Raw genomic sequence first — 18,965 nt, 5'->3', positions numbered from 1 at the left:
ATTAAAGATTAGCAAGGTGAATATTTTGATGGTTAAAGAGCTGGCTGCCAGTTGGAAGTAGATTAGATCAATGAGTGTCTGCTGAATGTGTAATGACACAACATTGTAACACTTAGCGATGTTTTTGGTCTTTATGAATCTGGCAGTTTAGCAGCTTGACAGTTGGCATTGACATATGAAAATTTATTTTTAAACTTGGCATTGATATACTATGGCTTGTTTTTAGGTTTTTGTCAGTAAGACATTTTAAAATGGTAATTTTAAAGTCATATTTCAAAAAGAAGTTGTTTAACTAAACCCTCATATTAACCATTTCGAAAATATCCAAAGCATATATCTGTGAAAGTAATCATTCATGATTGTTTCATAGATGTGTTTTCTGTATTGCAGAATTGTATTGATTAAATGAAGTACAGTTATCTACTTTTTCACAAATGAACTACAGAAAAATGCATTTTAATAAAGATTTAAAGAAATGATAGAATCATAGAACATCTCAAGTTGGAAGGCTAAGGATCATCAAGTCCAACTCCCTGCTCCTCACAGGACTACCTAAAATGAAACTATATGGCTAAGAGCATCATCCAGACACTCCTTGAACTCTGACAGGCTTGGCACTGTGACCACTACCCTGGGGAGCTGTTCCAGTGACTGTCCAGCCTCTCAGTGAAGAACCTTTTCCTAATGTCCAATCTGAACTTCCCCTGATGCAGTTTCATTCCATTTCCTCATGTCCTGTCGCTGGTCAGCAGGGAGAGGAGATCAGTACCTCTCCTTCCACTGTCTCCCTTGAGGAAGCTGTAGACTGCAATGAGGTCACTCGTCAGCCTTCTCTTCTCCAAGATGAACAAGGCAAATGACCTCAGCCTCTCCTCCTAAGTCTTGCCCTTGAGACCTTTCACCATCTTGGTTGCCCTCCTCTGGACACACTCTAATAGTTTGATGTCCTTCTTATATTGAGGCACCCAAAACTGCACACGGTACTCAAGGTGGGGCCACACCAGTGCAGTGTAGAGCGGGACAGTCACCTCCGTCAACCAGCTAGTCCAATAAAAATGACCGAATGTTCAAATGGTATCTGAACCAATTCAAATAAAGAACTTTTCTAAGATAATGTTTCTGTTCTTACCCCATCCTTGGATATCTGCATAGCAGGGCTTGCATCTCACTTGTAGCAAGATCTCATTTATGCGAAACACAGCTTACCAAAATTGTCAGATTGTTTTTTTGGTGAAATTATTTTTTCTAGTTTGAAGAAAAATGTAAGAATTTTCATTGACTGCCATGTTTCCTCAGTGATTCTTTTGATTTTACAGGCATTAACTTGATGGATATGTTTATCTGTTTTATCTAAGCTACACATCTATAGAGTATATATGTTTTTTGTCAAGTGGTGCCGGCCATATATGCTTGCATGTGTACTTTATACAAGATGCATATTCTCTAATATGCAGAGCACTTAATTCCTGACTACTGAGAGATCCAAATGTTTGTAACTTTGTACTTCAAGTAGTCATTTATGCTGATACAAACAGCACTTTGTGCAGTTGCTTACAACTTGAAAATAATCATGAGTGTTTGGAATTAATTACTTGCACATTTTAAATTGCAATTTGTTAATCACTTTAGAGTTTGAATTCATGAAGCCTGAGGCACTATCTGCTATCAAATTACTCCAAGCACAGTGATACATTAAGATTCCTGTGCACTGTTCTAACTCTTTCAAAAGCATAACATAGAGAAGACCATGGCCAAGACAGAAGATTAGTCCAAAGAGGCCAACTAGCTCTGGGGCCAGATGGTTAAATACAGCGTATGTTTGGACAGTTTATATCTCCTACCCTCTGGACAGTGTGGCCACATCCTGCCTTCCTGTGCTCACTCTTAGGCAATTTTAGCATTCAACAGTCTGGCTGTCTTAGCCTGAGGTCCTGGAACATGGGAAATGTGTCAGAGGAAAGGAAAGATCATTCTGTGCAGCTGCTTTTGCCATGGTCTTTACCTAACACATCCACATCTGTCAGAGAGAGAGAATACTGACTCTCTGGTCCGAGTTAGTCTCTGTGGTCTTACTTGGCTAATGGTCAAACTAGCACACAGCTACTACCAAAGAGTTATGGCTGACTTAGGATTTTGCACAAGTTGCTGGTTACCCTGGATGGGAAAAGCCTGCTTGCTGGTTATCAGGAATACAGGTATAACATGTATGCATTATTAACTGGAACTCATACTCTCACATTTGGATTCCTAAAAAAAAAAACCAAACCAACACCCCCCACCCCTGCCCCCGGTTCTGACAAAATATGAATTAGTAGAAAGCCTGTAAAAAAAAGAGGAGATGGAAATCATCAGGTTTTGGATTTTGATGGCTTATTCAAACTCTGATACTGACGATGACCATAGTGGAAATCAGTAACTCAGTGTTAGTTTCTGTACTGAAGTGTTGGCACCTGATGTATCAAGTTACTTCGTTTTTCTTTACTGGCTTAGATGATGATCTGAAGTGTTTGAATGCTATACAGTTTTAAAAAAAAAGGAAAAAAGGGTCATCCTAAATATTATTGGATAACAAACATTGATTCTCCTTTCTGATTTATTAGAGATTTACAATAGTTTTTAAATTATTGCAATCTTTGCATGTATTATGTACCAGGAATTTTGACTCTGATGCTCGGCTTTATCCATGAATTCTTTAATTTTCACCTCCTTTCCCCTTTCATCCCTCAGAGGCACAATGGCATTTTCAATAAGCACCGTATAAAAAGCCAGGAATTGAGGGAGGAATCACTGAAATGGCCTGATTTCACCAACAAAAAGAAATTTTTTTAGGTGTGTAGATCTATTCCACCCCTAAATCTCCTTCATTTAAAAAAGAAGAACACATAAATATCAGGGTCCAGAAAGTAAGATATGAAATTCATTAAAAAGATCTGCCCTCCTCCACAAAATCTATGTGCCAAGAAATCAAGAAATTCAATAAGGCTTTGGCAGCCAATGTTATGTTATAGTTCTTTAAGTCAAAATTTACTTTGCATATAGAAAAGATAACTGTTTCTAAAGATAACTAACTGTATCTCTTCAGCAGCTTTCTCTCCTCTTTTTAGTCAAATTAATAGTCCATACAATACTTACATGTTAAAGAAATTATTCTGTTTCTGTCTTTCTCACAATTTTTCCTTTTATTTCAGTCCCTTTTTATCTATTTGTCCTCTTAATAGTCTCCTTTTTTAATGTCCAGCTGCAGTATTCGCTTCCTTTGATGCACAAAAATTCTTTTTCCTTCAAATTTTCCTTTAAAAATCATTTTCACTGACAGGCTTTGAACTGCGATTGAGAAGAGTAGTTCTACTCCTACCCCTTTTTCTTGTCTTAATTAGTTATTCAGTTATTACCCTAATTAGAATGTAAGTTCTTTGTGTCAAGCACCTTGCCAAGCTATTTGTTTTTAAATCTCCACATGCACTTATAGTATGCAAATAAATACCTAATGATAAAAGCAGTAAGTAAAGATCATAAAACAGATAAAAATGAAATGCTTCTCTTCTGATCGTTCACGCAGAAATATTTTAATTACTATTGCTGTAGCTTTCATAGCCACATTAAAACACACCAAAAGCACTTGAAGAATTTTTTTTTTTATGCCAATGAATTGTATGGATGACATGTTTTGTTTTGGTTTTTTAATTGTAAGTTTTAGTACCCAATGCTACTAATAATCAGACTATCTTTAAAGCTTTCAATGAAATCTTATAGGGCAAGAAAGAATACAAGAAATCCGCTAAATCCTTTGGCAACAGGATTAAGGACGACTTGTATTCTTTAAACAAAACTCCAGGCTTAGCAGGAAATTCCTATGCTTTGTATTTTTTGAAATTTGATTAATAAAAATTAAAATATATATGTTGTTGACTGGTTATCCGTGAACCTTGAAAAGTCCATCTGGCAACAAATCCTTCTGAATTTATTTGCCATCTGTAAACATCCTGATTCATAACAAAAAACTGTAGAATGGTTAATATGATGTTATAAATGCTTCCTAGTTTAGGACAGCATTTACATCTATAAAAATTATTTTTTTCTGCAGTTTTTACAGTTATAAGAAATGAGAGCAATCTTTAGAAAAGATATGCTCAATATTTTTAAATTTATATCACAGAGAAACTAACTGTATTTCTATGATTCTCTGCCCAGTTCTTTCTTAGGTTTCTTCTGTGGACACTTTCACAGAACCAAAGTACAGGTTCATCAAATCAGCTCCATACTAAGTGTCTCTGCTAAGCTTATCCTTGTTTGGCCTGGCACTAAAGTGTCACCAACAAGAAAAAAAGTCAAAAAACCCAAACCAAAATTCTTTGCAGCTTAAAGGCCAGAAAATGTTCACCGGGATAGTATTTTGTTTCTCTGTGTGCATATATTTGTGGGTACTCTATGCACAGAAGGGAAGAGAAGGGTTTGCTATGTCAGAAGCAAGGATGATGCTTCATTTATTTGAAGTGCTCCACTATTAATTGATATTCTGTTCATCAGCTGAAGGAGCTTGTGGAGGGACACTACGGGGGACAAGCGGAACTATTTCAAGTCCCCACTTCCCTTCCGAGTATGAAAATAATGCTGATTGCACCTGGACCATATTGGCTGAGCCAGGAGATACCATTGCTTTGGTCTTCACTGACTTCCAGTTAGAGGAAGGATATGACTTCTTAGAGATCAGTGGAACGGAAGCACCATCAATATGGTAAGTCAGAGATCTTGTAAAGATCTCAGTTTATGTTTTTCTTTTTTGGTATTTTGAAAAGATATTAAAGGATATTTAAGACATTTAAGATATTTTCTACCTGTTAGTAATGACCATTTTGTTATGCATTTTCCTTTGGTTGCTTTCACCCTCCAGAATTGAAAAAAAAATTGTAGTTTGCTTCTGCTTCTTTCCAAATCTTGACCCTTCCTTTTATTTTCCTCCATCTTTGAGAGCTGTGTTTGCAAAAATATCTTAGCAGTGAGCATTTATTGGTGTTACGTATTTGAACTTGGTATGAGAACACTTTCTGATGTTGAATCTCAAATGGCTTATCATGACATTGTACTCCAACAATGAAAAGCAGTGAGAAAAAATCAGCCTCTCAGTAAAACAGGAATATATAGAGAGCAAGTAGACGCCATCTTATTCTAAGCAGGCTATAATTCAGTCTTACTACATGTACTCATGTACACAAGTATTATTATCTTATGTTCGCTGATGTTAAAACTGTTTGCTTAAGCAATATTGGGCCTTAATAACTATAATACTAGATTTACATTCTCTGTACTAAAAGATATGTCTCTAGAAATGGACTAAATTGCAGAACAGTTTGTACTGTGATTTCTCCATATGCTACATATGCAGGGTTTTAATTTTTTTTATCTCTGAGAATGTCTTGTGCTTGACATATGCACCATTGCTATAAAATATAACCAAGAAAAAATTACAAATCTGCTGCTCACAGACGACTGATGGTTATTATCTTCAGAAAGCCTTTCTGGAGATCTGAAGCAACTTCACTATTATTTTAATGTCATGACAGGCTAGGCAGTGCAATATATTAGTAATTGTGAAGTTCTAAGTAGCATCTGATATGTTGAAAAACCCTATCAAATAAAAATGTGTATCAACCATGCTTGGCAAATATGTAAAACCTTTGGTTTGAAGATACTTCTGGATCTATATAACAAGATTAGTTTCTAACATTTCCACATGACCAAAAGTTGTGTAACGGCAGCCAGTGAAGCAGCTTTATACGAAACTAAGTGCTCATGTCTGACTGTCTGAAATGCAGTATGAGTGCCCTGTTGCCTCCCTCTCATGCACAGACATGCACAACAGTCATCAATGACAATGTTTCCTTACTAGGTGTTCTAAGGACCAGAAGCTGAAATCTTGAAGGGGAAGACCTAAAGGAGTCCTACTGCAGAACATAAAAATCTGTCAATTTATATTTGTGTATGAGGCTCTAGTAGACACCTAACAACATATTTTCAACTTTGTTGCAAGGAATTAATCTGTTTCTGAACTTGAACATGCAAATATATGAATAACCTTACATTTACAGACAGTCACATACCTGTTCCCCACAAGATTTCTGACAAAAGGTGATGTAGAAAAATATGAGCAGAAAGCAATGGAAACATACTCTGCATTGAACTCATATGGTATTGATCAGATATGCATTGGAAATCAGAGATATCATAAGAATCTTATTTCTCCTAGAATTCAGTCTAAGTGTTTTTCTCATTTTCCCTGATATTTTCCTGGGTTGGAGATTTTTTTTTTTTAATAATGCTAAACTCCAGTCACTAAAAGCTAAGGGTTTATTATATGTTTCTAGGATCATAGAACCATGGAATAGTTTGTGCTGGAAGGGAACTTCAAAGGTCATCTAGTCCAACCCCCCTGCAATGAGCAGGGACATCTTCAACTAGATCAGGTTGCTCAGAGACCTGTCCAACCTGACCTGGGGTGTTTCCAGGCATGGGGCATCTACCACCTCTCTGGGGCAAGATGTGCCAGTGTTTCACCACCATCATTGTGAAATATTTCTTCCTTAGATCTAGTTGAAATCTACTCTCATTTGGTTTAAAACCATTACCCCTTGTCCAATTGCCACAGGCCCTGCTAAAAAGTCTGCCCCATCTTTCTTATAAGCCCCCTTTCTTGTAAGTACTGGAAGGCTGCAATAAGGTCTCCCTGGAACCTTCCCTTCTCCGGGCTGAACAAGGCCAACTCTCAGCTTGTCCACAGAGGAGAGGTGTTCCATCCCTCTCATCATTTCTGTGGCCTCCTCTGGACACGCTCCAACAGGTCCATGTCTTCCCTGTGCGGAGGGCTCCAGAGCTGGACACAGGACTCCAAGTGGGATCTCACCAGAGTGGAGTAGAAGGGCAGGATCACCTCCCTCAACCTGCTGGCCACACTTCTTTTGATGCAGCCCAGGATACCGTTGGCCTTCTGTGCTGTGCCCACACACTTCCGGCTCATAACCAGTTTTTCATCCACCAGTACCCCCAGGTCTTTCTCGGCAGGGCTGCTCTCAATCCCTTCAACCCCCAGTCTGGATTGATACCAGGGGTTGCCTCAACCCAGGAGCAGAACCCTCATGAGGTTCACATGGGCCCATTACTCAAGCTTGTCCAGGTCCCTCTGGATAGCATCCCATCTCTCAGGTGTGTCAACCACACCACTCAGCTTGGTGTCATCTGCAAACTTCCTGAGGGTGCACTCAATCCCACTGTCTGTGTCATTGATGAAGATATTCAACAGTACTGGTATCACTGATACAAGTATAGGATTAGTACATGATCACTGATAAAAGTTTGGAGAAGCTGATGGAAGTTTTATAAGAAATGTTTAAATATTTGTTGCATAATTTGGAATGGATCTACACATTCAGCTATATTTAAGCCAGAACAGTTGCCATAGCGACATTAGAGGCATGCTAAATGTAGTGCATGCTGTAATCTGCTAAAATCAGCTGTGTGTTTAAATGTGAAGTTGTTCCATACTTAAAACGAATGATCTAGAGGTGCATCATCTTAAAATGTGACTTTTTTTTTAATTGCTCCCTTTTATTGTGTCTGGCATCATATCAACAGCTTTGTACAGTAATTTTGTGTTAAAAGACACATATTCCATTAGTACAGGCTGGTAATTATGATTGTTTTTTCACTTAAAGGAATATTTGATGTAAAATAAGCCAAATATTATTGTAGTGAACAGCACAGAAGGACAGATACATGAAAAGTCCAAAAGCTAGAAAGAGCGTGAAATTAAAGAAAATAATTTCTGACTGATGATTCTTTAGTGATTTTAGTGTATAATCCAATAGATCTGGATTACCCTCTGCAAACATATCAACAAGGGTAGAAGCAGTTCCAGCATGATTACAGTAAAAATTGGATGGACTTTTTTTAAGTAAAGCAATGGAAATGCTAGAACAAGTAGAACCTAAATCATAGGAAAAAACATCTGATATCTCTATAAAATATGTACGCAAGAGATGTTATATTGTAGTAATTATATTGATTATATGTCTTATAGTTATTATGTAATAGTAAAATTAATAATATTATATTACTTATATTGTATGCCTCCCATGTTTCTAAACCTTAAGATGTTCAGTTAATTTCCATGTTATATATCTTATTGTTGGTTTGTTTTCCAGTGCATTGAAAAGGAAGATGAGATTTGTTTACCTTGTCTTATTCTTAAAGATTATTTGAAAATCATTCATACAGCCCATCCTAATAGAATTAGTTTATAAAAGATTCAAGTGACATTACCTCACTATTTATTTTATGTCCATAGTACAATTAGAGTGTCCAAAGCTATTCAAGTTTGGGGTTTTTTTTCCTAATTAAAGAGCAGTTATATTGCTTTGGATCTTGAATGGATGGGCACGTATAGATGACCACATTTTTAATCCTGCTTTGAATCAATATAAGTGTCAAGAGGCTTAAAAAGATGAACATCAGTGTTTACAAAATGAATGTGTAGCACGTAGAACAGGCTTTTTAATCTATGGAGGAAGTAAAAGTATTATTAGTTAGACTGTAGATGAAAGAAACCTTTTTGAATTTGAATCACTTGCTTAATTTGCTATTACATAAAGGAGTTTTAGATGTAAACCACGTTTATCTTGAATTGGCAAGCTCTTGCTCGCAATGCCAAGAACAGTACTTCTGGGAGCATAACAGAAAGACTGCTGCTTTGCTATGTCTGGAGTCCGTCTCCAAGTCTACCAAAAGGCTGGATCTTTTCAGTCTGAAGGGCTCCTCTGTTCTTAATTGCTAGAACTAAAAAAAACATTTTGTGTGTAATTTCTGAACATTAAACATAATCTTTAAAATACTTCCAAAAAATGTCCCTTTTGACTTCAACTTAAGTTATACTGTACTTAAAATTAAATCAAGGTTGGATCTAGAGACGGTGTTACTAAGTCTTTTAAAAGACCAGGCTGAATGAATATGGTTTTGAAGTAAAATCAGGGATATATCACTTACTTAGGGAAAGCACCCTTTTGAAAATCTCTTAATGAGTTTTTCCCAAGACTCCTCCTTGAGGTGCTTTTGTTGTTTTTTTTTTTTCTTTTTTTAATGTGGACTATTTTATTTTTTGCAAGATTAAAAACTTATTTGACAAAAAAAAATATTAGACTATTACAGTATGCATGAAATGAGACTATGATGTTAGGAATAATTATGAAATTATCATTTTTAATTTGGAATCTTAATATTGAACATATTTTTTCTGAAATTTATTTTTTCTCCTTTTACCTTACAATACAAATGTTATCTGACTGTGCTTCAATTTAAACCTAAAATTATTATCTTTTAAATTTTTTTCAGGATTTGCCAATACAAGAGAATGAACCACATTTCATACTTTTTAATCCAAATTAATTTCCTAATACTATTTAAAAATACTTTTAAGAATATTCTGACTTCCTTATAAATCACCTCAATATCCTAGTGAAAGGGCCTAAAAATATATGTGGATGTGAGAGTGATTTGGAAGCAGCAATAATGAATTGCTATAATCTTGGCATACAGTTTGACATAAGCACCTGGAGTCATCTGAAACTCACTTCTTATTCCTGTGTTAATGAATAAGTCGTATAAAAGCTGGATCTAATACTAATTTGTGTTTCTTAGATAAATACACAAGCACTTAGATATAAGACCTGCATGTTGCCTTTCCTGTTTCTATAGATCTGTCTTAATCTTACCACTCTCATTGTGAGAGGTCTATAGCAAAGCAATGCATGAGGTTATGGAGTGGTCTAAATCACTTTTTTGATAGACACCTATGGTAGTAGATCCATACATATGTTCTGAATATTTAACTCAGAATTACATAATTATACAGCTAAAGAGCACCATCTATTGGTTTGCTGTAAAAAGATGTATTGCTTGTGGATGCACCTTCAATAAAGTTGTTGTTATACACCAGAGAAGGGCTCTTGACATACCCTTGGCAATATAAGGTTCTGTTTTCTTTTCTTTCTCCTTCAGACAATAAAGGATGTGCTATGGTCATGAAACAAGACAAAGGCAGTTAGATTCCAGCTTTTTCATTTGGCAACACTATTAGATTTTTAAAATTTTTTTTTGTAATTAGTTACTTATTTTAGCCACTTTAGAGACCTTCTGACAGTCATTCCTTTTTTGCCACCAGGGAAACTCTGTGAAGGTGTATGTTTGTATTGGAGATGCTGGTAAATGGTTCTCTTGCTGTCTACTAGTTTTTGGAAGCTCTTGCCTTTCTCTGGCTTTCAACTGGATTTCTCCTTTTACCTGTTTTGGTTTAGGAAAGTGAGTCCAACAAGTATAAGCTTCTGTACTTGATAACCTGTCTGTCTGACCTGCCATGAACCGCATGTCATTTTTTTTCAGGAACAGAAGTTGCAGAGCTACCCTCAAATCCTTTCTATTGACTTTCAAGCTGCAAAATTTCCAGTTACCGTGTAAAAATCCCATAGTCTATCACATCTGACAATCAGCTTTAATGCTGTTTAGCACTTGAACCCAATCTATCAAATGTATACAGCAACACAGAAATTTTTTAAATTAACATAAAACATTATACAGTTCTGAATCACTAAGATACATTGGAAACACAAAGACACTTTTAAGGTGAGTGAGAAAGGTAGGATGTGTGTCTGTATGAAGAGCTTTGTAAGACTGAAAAATACAGTGATCATGACAGACAGAATGTTGGATATTTTCAATTAATATGAAGTTTATTTACCTGATTGGAATTAAACTTCTGTTCATGAAATATGTTTTTCCCAACTGATTTCTTCCATACCCCATTTGTTCAGGCTCTTGCTACAGCACACCAAGTCAATAGGCATTCACATATTGCAAACCGAATAAATGATAGAAGAATCCCTAAAATAAGTAGTATGGCAAATGCAAAGTCTCTTTAAAAGACTCAGTGGAACACATCTTTTCCCCAGATTCTGAGTCCTATAAGTTGCTGCCTTTGGTGCTGATGCTTGTTTCTCTCAGTTTCTCCTAGCTATTGTTCTGTTGGCAACATCTATGCTCCCAGTGCTCTTTCCCCTCCCCTCCCACCAACATATCACAGAATCGCAGAATCACAGAATCACTAAGATTGAAAAGGAACTTCAAGATCATCAGGTCCAACCATTAATCCAATGCCACCATGTTCCCTAAACCATGTCCTGAAGTGCCACATCCACATGTTTTTTGAACACTTCCAGAGATGGTGAACCCACCACCTCCCTGAGCAGCCTGTTCCAATGCTTGACCACTCTCTCGGTGAAGGATTTTTTCCTGATATCCAATCTAAACCTCCCCTGGCGCAACTTGAGGCTATTTCCTCTCGTCCTATCACTAGTTACTTGGGAGAAGAGGCCAACACCCTTGTTGCCACAACCCCCTTTCAGGTAGTTGTAGAGAGCAATAAGGTCCCCCCTCAGCCTCCTCTTCTCCAGACTAAACAGTCCCAGTTCCCTCAGATGCTCCTCAGAAGACTTGTGCTCCAGACCCCTCACCAGCTTCGTTGCTCTTTTTTGGACATGCTCCAGCACCTCAGCATCCTTCTTGTAGTAGAGGGGCCCAAAACTGAACACAGGATTCAAGGTGCGGCCTCACCAGTGCCGAGTACAGGGGCACAATTACTTTCCTGATCCTGCTGGCCACACTATTTCCGATACAGGCCAGGACGCTGTTGGCCTTCTTGGCCACCTGGGCACACTGTCGGCTCATATTCAGCTGGCTGTCAACCAGCACCCCCAGATCCCTTTCTGCCGGGCAACTCTCCAGCCACTCCTCCCCAAGCCTGTAGCATTGCATGAGATCCAGCTTGTCCAGATCCCTCTGCAGAGCCCTCCTACCCTTCAGCAGATCAACACTCCCACCCAGCTTGGTGTCATCTGCAAACTTACCGAGAGAGCACTCAATCTCCTCATCCAGATCATCAATAAAGATATTGAACAAGACCGGCCCCAGAACCAAGCCCTGAGGAACACCGCTTGTGACAGGCCGCCAGCCGGATTTAACACCATTCACCACAACCCTCTGGGCTCGGCCATCCAGCCAGTTCCTCACCCAGCAAAGAGTAAACCTGTCAGCCACGAGCCACCAGTTGCTCCAGGAGAATGCTGTGGGAGACGCTGTCAAAGGCTTTACTAAAGTCCAGGTAGACAGTGTCCACAGCCTTTCCCTCATCCACTAGGCGGGTCACCTGGTCATAGAAGGAGATCAGGTTGGTCAAGCAGGACCTGCCTTTCATAAACCCATGTTGGCTGGGCCTGATCCCTTGGTTGTCCTGCGCATGCCCTGTGAGCACTCTCAAGACAAACCGCTCCATGATCTTTCCGGGGTACAGAGGTCAGGCTGACAGGCCTGCAGTTCCCGGGATCCTCCTTCCGGCCTTTCTTGTAAATGGGTGTCACATTGTTAAGCCTCCAGTCTTCTGGGACCTCCCCTGTTAACCAGGACTGCTGATAAATGATGGAGAGTGGCTTGGCAAGCTCCTCCACCAGCTCTCTCAGTACTCTCGGGTGGATCCCATCAGGTCCCATAGACTTGTTGGTGTCCAGGTGGTTTAACATGTCCTTAACTGCTTCCTCATGGATTATGGGCTAATTATTGTGCTGTAACATGTTCTGTGTCTGCAGCATTTGCTGCCATGTTCAATGGTTTAAGCTTAAAATCTGATAAAACTTATCCCAAACAAGCATTGACACATTGTAGTTGATCTTCTTGTCCTTTTTCCCTTGGTTTCTAGTGCATTAAGCATTGAAAAACATACTCCCGTAACCCTTTAAAAAAAAGAAGTCAACCCTGTGGTATAGTCATAGTCAAAATGGTATATAAAAAGTTTGCAAACAATGTGCTGAACTTCAGTGCCTGTGGAGTTCTGTAATCTTGGAGTGAATGTCTCACTGGTCTCAGCATTTTTTAAGCACAGGCTCAGAAAAGATTATCCAACTCACAGATTAGGGAATTTAGAAAGAAAATAGACACAGAGTTTTGCATAGGATGACAGCTATGTATACTAAACATATCATACAGGCAACTGGTATACTCTAGTTCTTAAAGTATTGATTTCCAGAGTCTCCAGAGTCTTTTAAAATTCCCTGAGTGGGAAATAGCATGTTTTAATTCAGTATCTATATGTAGTTCTTTGGCATAGCAGGTGCTATACACAAACATATGCAGATAAACAGCTTCTTCACTCCTACAGTTTTCCCATAATAAGGATTAATAAGCTGATCTCATCAGTGATGTATCTTGTACTTTGCTATATTTATCAAAATCATCATTTTCCAAAATGGATTTTCTGCAGGCATTCAAATGCCTGCTTGAAAAAATGAATTATCCACAGTTGTTAGTAAATTGTTAACAGACTTGGGAAAATACAATGAACACTGCTCACTACTTTTGGAGACCATAGAAAGAAAAAAATAATGTGGATGAGACAGGTAGTGAACAGTCCCCCCTCCCTAACATTTTTATAGGAGGAAAGATAAAAACTGACTACTACTGTTGAGAAAGCAAATCTGCAAAGAAATTGTTACTTTAAGACAGGGTTACATTTCTTTCCTCAACCCTGGATATTGTCTTTCTTTTCCTTTCAGCATCCCAAAGGCAATATTTTTTAAATTGCTTTGATACTGAAGTAGTTGTGTGAATTTTTTTGTTTATTTTTTAAGTGTATATTAAATAGTACAGTATACATTATATAATGATATGAGCTCTGCTAGTTTCAATGAGGCACCTTCAGATTCTAATTGCTAAAATGACCATAATGAAGAAAAAGAGTACAAGTAGTGGTTTCAAAAATAAGCTGAAATGTAACATCTGAATTTGTACGTGATCTCTGAGTTGCTAGCATTGTACCAGAAGAAAGGGGATGATGGAGGGAATAAGGGCTTTGTGTTGGGAAGCTGGGAGTCAAGAATGAAGCTAACATGAGAAGAATTTTGTTTGGGTATGTTGGGGGATATTATGACAGATTTTAAAGAGTTGGTAAGGTTTTGGAAACAGTTTCAGGCTGGGTTGGAAGGGCTGGGAAATTTGAACTGCAGAGTAGCAATGGGGAAATTCGGTGCTCTAGGTCAGAAGAACCTTTGCAGAGTAATATCCCAAATGAGCCTGGGAAGTGTACTCAAGTCAGCCCTGCAACCGGCACAGAGTGAACAAAAACATGCTAAGCCCACAGGAATACCATCATCACTAATGTCGCTTTGATCCAGCAGGCATATCCCCTCTCCTTTCTTCTTCACCCAAAACAGGACTGTTTTGGTACATTTATCTTTGCTGTGTAAGACAGCAGTGAAGCGTGGTCTGCTTTCTTCTTTTCTGGTAAATACATGATAGCTGTATCAGTATCCTGTGGTCTTTACCTAGATACTGGCCCATATAATGATGGCAAGTGCTGAAATATGTATGTAATTCTTCTGAGAGCTTCAGATAGAAGTAATAAAACACTTTCTTATTCTTCCTTCTGGACCACAGCTTTCCTTTGGACTATATGTTAATCCTGTGTTCAGAGATGGAGGTGATGGCAATAATCTGCTTATAAAAAAAAAAAGTTGGCCAAGTCTTAGAATCATAGAATCATTAAGGTTGGAAAGGACCTCTAAGATCAAGTCCAATCATCAACCTAACACCACCAAGCCCACTAAACCATGTCCTGAAGTGCCACGTCTACACTTATTTTGAACACCTCCAGTGATGGTGACTCCACCACCTCCCTGGGCAGCCTGTTCCAATGCCTGACCACCCTCTCAGTGAAGAAATTTTTCCTAATATCCAATCTAATCCTCCCCTGGTGCAACTTGAGGCCATTTCCTCTCGTCCTATCACTAGTTACCTGGGAGAAGAGATCAGCACCCACGTCACCACAACCCCCATTCAGGTAGTTGTAGAGAGCGATAAGGTCTCCCCTCAGCCTCCTCTTCTCCAGACTGAACAACCCCAGTTCCCTCAGACTCATAACACTTGTTCTCCAGAGACCTCACCAGCTTTGTTGCCCTTCTCTGGACATGGTCCAGCACCTCAATGTCCTTCTTGTAGTGAGGGCCCCAGAACTGAACACAAGATTCGAGGTGTGGCTTCACCATTGCCGAGTACAGGGGCACGATCACTTCCCTACTCCTGCTGGCCACACTATTTCTGATACAGGCCAGGATGCTGTTGGCCTTCATATTGGTCTTGATGTAAAGGCAAATCTATTTAAGGCTCAGTTAATGAATATGTTTAGTTTATGTTAATATCTCACATAGAAATCTTGCAAAAGTTCTTAGGCTTGTATTTAAAGAAAGCATATCTGAAATCATTGTTTATCTTTTGTAGTATCTTCATGCTAAATAATGTATATGTTAGTAATTGTATGCATAAAAGCATGTGGAAGCTTTTGCAAGGATTTTGACCCTAAAATAAATAGGATGGTAAATGTACTTCATGCTAGTAGTAGTGACTATACTAATACAATCTCTTGCCTTTACACTGTTAGCTGTAAAGATAACAGCGACCACTTAGCTGTTAACACCAGTATGTGAACGGTGTATGAAGTGAGAGTACAGAAGCAGTAAATTGATGCTTAATTCACAGAATACTATTGATTTCTTTGCACCTATTAATTTACAGCCTACTGCACTGAAGAGGTATAAAGGCTTAATTCATACCACATCACAAACTGACAGGAACATAAGAGCGATAGAACTCACTTAAGGAAGCTCTGTGACCTACAGTATAATTTTCCACCACATTTAAAGTAACTTGAAGAGCACTAGATTTTTAAAATTAAGTATGTGAACAAGGTTTAAATACATTAACAGAGAGCTTGGATTGCTTAAAATACCACTGGCATTACTATCTTTCTAAACAGACTGTCTAACCCTGGGGATTCAGTGTGCTCCTAAGATTTCCTTCTACTAGGTATGTTGCATTGTTCTAGAATATCTATACCATTAGCCTAATTTTCTTGCAAAATTCTTCACATTAGATTCAGAAAAACATACTCTAATGATGAAAGAGCTCATAACAGTGTATTCAGGTAATGTTAGAAGCTTTTATTAGAGGTATTTATGAATCACAATGTTTCTTGCTTTTACACGGTACCTATCCATTGCAGTCAGCCTTAAGTGTAGCTTCCTAGTAAGACAAAACCTACAGATGTTTCCACTTTTGGAACCGCAGATTAAAATTTCTCCCCACCCTTTTGCCATATAGCCCTACCAGTGATTGTAGAGTTCTGTGCAATAATCACAGTAGTTCTGAAAAAAATGCATCTACTCCCTGATTTTTCCACAAAAAAAAAAACCCCAAACAAACAAACAAACACAACAAAAAATCTGGAATTCAAACTTGAGTTTACTAATATATATATCTGTGGAGGTTTGTGTCACCATGTGAGAAAGAAAATGATTAATAAAGAAAATCGTGCTAAGAATGTGTGTGTGTGCATATAAATATGAAAAGAAGTTACAACATTGAAGGAGTAATAACATTCAGCACATCTGGGCAAATCACAATTTATGGACATCAGTACTGAGAATATTAGACCAGTCTGGACAATAGAAAAACGATTATTCCCTGGAGCTTAAGCACAGTTCTAGTTTGGTTACTGGTACCTAGTTTAGGAATAATATCAGAAAGAAAACCAATCAAGGTGTATCAAAGCTACAGTGACATGAGTAGTGGCCCCTTTTCCCATTAGGATCAGTGCAGATGAAGGATGGTAATTTACCAAGCTGGTCTTTTCTAGTGTATTCTGGCTTTCTATGTTAAATTTAAAATAGATTGGAATTGTAATACAAGCTATTGATATTTTTTAAAGATATAGTAACGTTTTTTTAATACATATTGATTTTTTAAACATATGTTTTCAAGTATCTGTACATATGAAAAACTGTTTGGTAGAAATTAGCATAGTTGAATGCATTCTTACTTTCCAGCAAGTTAAACAGCAAATACAATCATCTTCGCAATTAATCATTGTTTTTTAAAAGAAGGGTAGAATTTTAGGATATAAGATCAAGTGTGGATATGTCTGTTTGTTTTTTTTCCTGGATGTACTGAAAACTGCTATAACATGGCACATAACAACTAAAACATTTGTTAGTAGGGTGTTCTTTTTCCAACAAGATATACAGAAGTGGACATACTCCTCCAGAAAACTCCTCCTGAATCTCCACTGCAAGGCTTTTGGCCAACCACCCATTACTTTGTTGCATGGTTCTTCTGCTGAGACCAGTGCTGTAATCAACATCAGATCCGAGTAAAGCTGTCAATGAACTGTTCTTACAGTTAATAAATACCTTGGCCCCTGGTACCTCTGTTTAGTTAGCACACAGAGCGCATTGATTATTTCTTTGACTCTAAAAGAATGTTAAATTCAATTTAAATAACATGTTTATTGATGGCTACTCTTTTTTTAATGTCTGCACAGTAGGCTAGCGATTGAACTTAATGGGTTTTCTGCAGAGGTCTGCACTTAAAAAATACTGTGCTGTTTTTTCCCTCTGACATTTTAAAGCAATAGTTACAGCACAGAAAGTTTAGATATGATGTGTAGCGGTGACTGAGATATTGTTTCTGGTTTTCCCATCTCCCAAGTAGGCAAGGGAGGGAAGACAATTTGCTGTGGATAAAAAGAAAATGCAAGGATTTTGCTCGATGGACAGTTTAGCCAAGCTTGCAGCAGCACCACAGTGAGAAGTATGAATTTCAAATATAAACCATCTAAAATAAAATTTAAAACGGAAGTACTAATGATTATTCTTTATACGTTGGATGTTTTGTAGCTGATGAGTATATTAACTGAAAAGCTATTCAGTATGCTAATAAGATTGGCAAATAATTGCATCCCACTTTTAGTGAAAGAGCTAAAAGGGGCAGAAGAGATGCAAAAAAAAACATATAGGAAGTAACAGATAAATTAATTTAAGTAACTTCAAATGAGGTTTATAAGCCGTGTGTTTAGCTATGTTGTCACAATAGTCTACAGTTGTCTTTTTTAGCTGACTGAAGTGAGGCCAGTGTAGTTCACAATACAGTACGATATATTCTAGCAGAGCATATATGCATCTCCTGGAGTCTCATTTGCCATCTTTTCTGTGTCCTTAAAAATATCATTAATATTACAAAGTTGAGCACTCAAGATTAAAGAATGCCAGTTTAATAGTTCGATCCACTTGTACATAAAAGTTGACATAGCTTTTTAATTATGCCATCAAATGTTCTTATTTCTCACTGTGCTCTGAGACTGAATTGCTGTTGTGCCTTTAAAGATACTCCAGTCAGTAAGACTGTTGCTGCATATGTTGAAATGAGAAGTTGTGTGCATTGTCCTGGACATTAAAGGAAAAGAAAGGAATGTCTAATGATTGAAACAGAGTACCACTTTAAAATCTGGACCTTATAAGTGCTTTATTCTTAGGGTTGCTATGTCATGCTAACAAGTATCTTCAGATAAGATTTGTGCAAGTTCTTGCTAATATTGTGGTCTTCATTTCTTGTATTGTATTTGGATTCAGCTCCTTTAGCTCTTCTTTCAACTGCAACTATAGCCCATGGGAGCGTGAACTGAGCAAACAGAATACCAGGTACTCAGGACTGATTTTTCTCTTGGGGCTGTGTTGTATCAAATTAACATTCTTTTGGAGCTGTTTCTAATATTCAGACTTTAGTCCTTATTGGAGGAAAAAAAAGGCTTTAAAATACCAAGGGCAAAGATTATGTTCCATGGAAAAAAAATATTTTGAAGGTTTGCATAAATCTTCCATGTGCTGTAAGAAAACATAGTAGTATAACAGCATATCTTCCAACAATGTGCAAACATAAACAGAAAGATTAATTGAGTTACAGCAGTGCTGTAAGGGAGTACATTTAAAGATAGAGAAAAATCTTTTACTTCTTCTTCATTCATTATTTATGGACCATTTTTAATTAGT

At 37.7% G+C, this 18,965-nt stretch overlaps 1 protein-coding gene across 1 annotated transcript in view; it reads left to right on the top strand.

Annotated features, from left to right (window-relative positions):
- Positions 1-18,965, top strand: part of CSMD1 (CUB and Sushi multiple domains 1) — a gene marked incomplete at both ends in the record, with an annotated part of 1,255,958 nt that overhangs the window by 605,950 nt on the left and 631,043 nt on the right. The window contains one exon of the mRNA XM_081998094.1: positions 4,528-4,735. Within this exon, the coding sequence (XP_081854220.1) occupies positions 4,528-4,735 (208 nt within the window). The remainder of the gene's footprint in view (positions 1-4,527; positions 4,736-18,965) is intronic.

The sequence above is a fragment of the Phaethon aethereus genome (genome assembly GCF_964289735.1).
Source record: "Phaethon aethereus genome assembly, chromosome: 3".
Classification (NCBI taxonomy): domain Eukaryota; kingdom Metazoa; phylum Chordata; class Aves; order Phaethontiformes; family Phaethontidae; genus Phaethon; species Phaethon aethereus.
The sequence above is the reverse complement of the archived record's forward strand: the minus strand, read 5'-3'. Positions and strand labels throughout refer to the sequence as shown.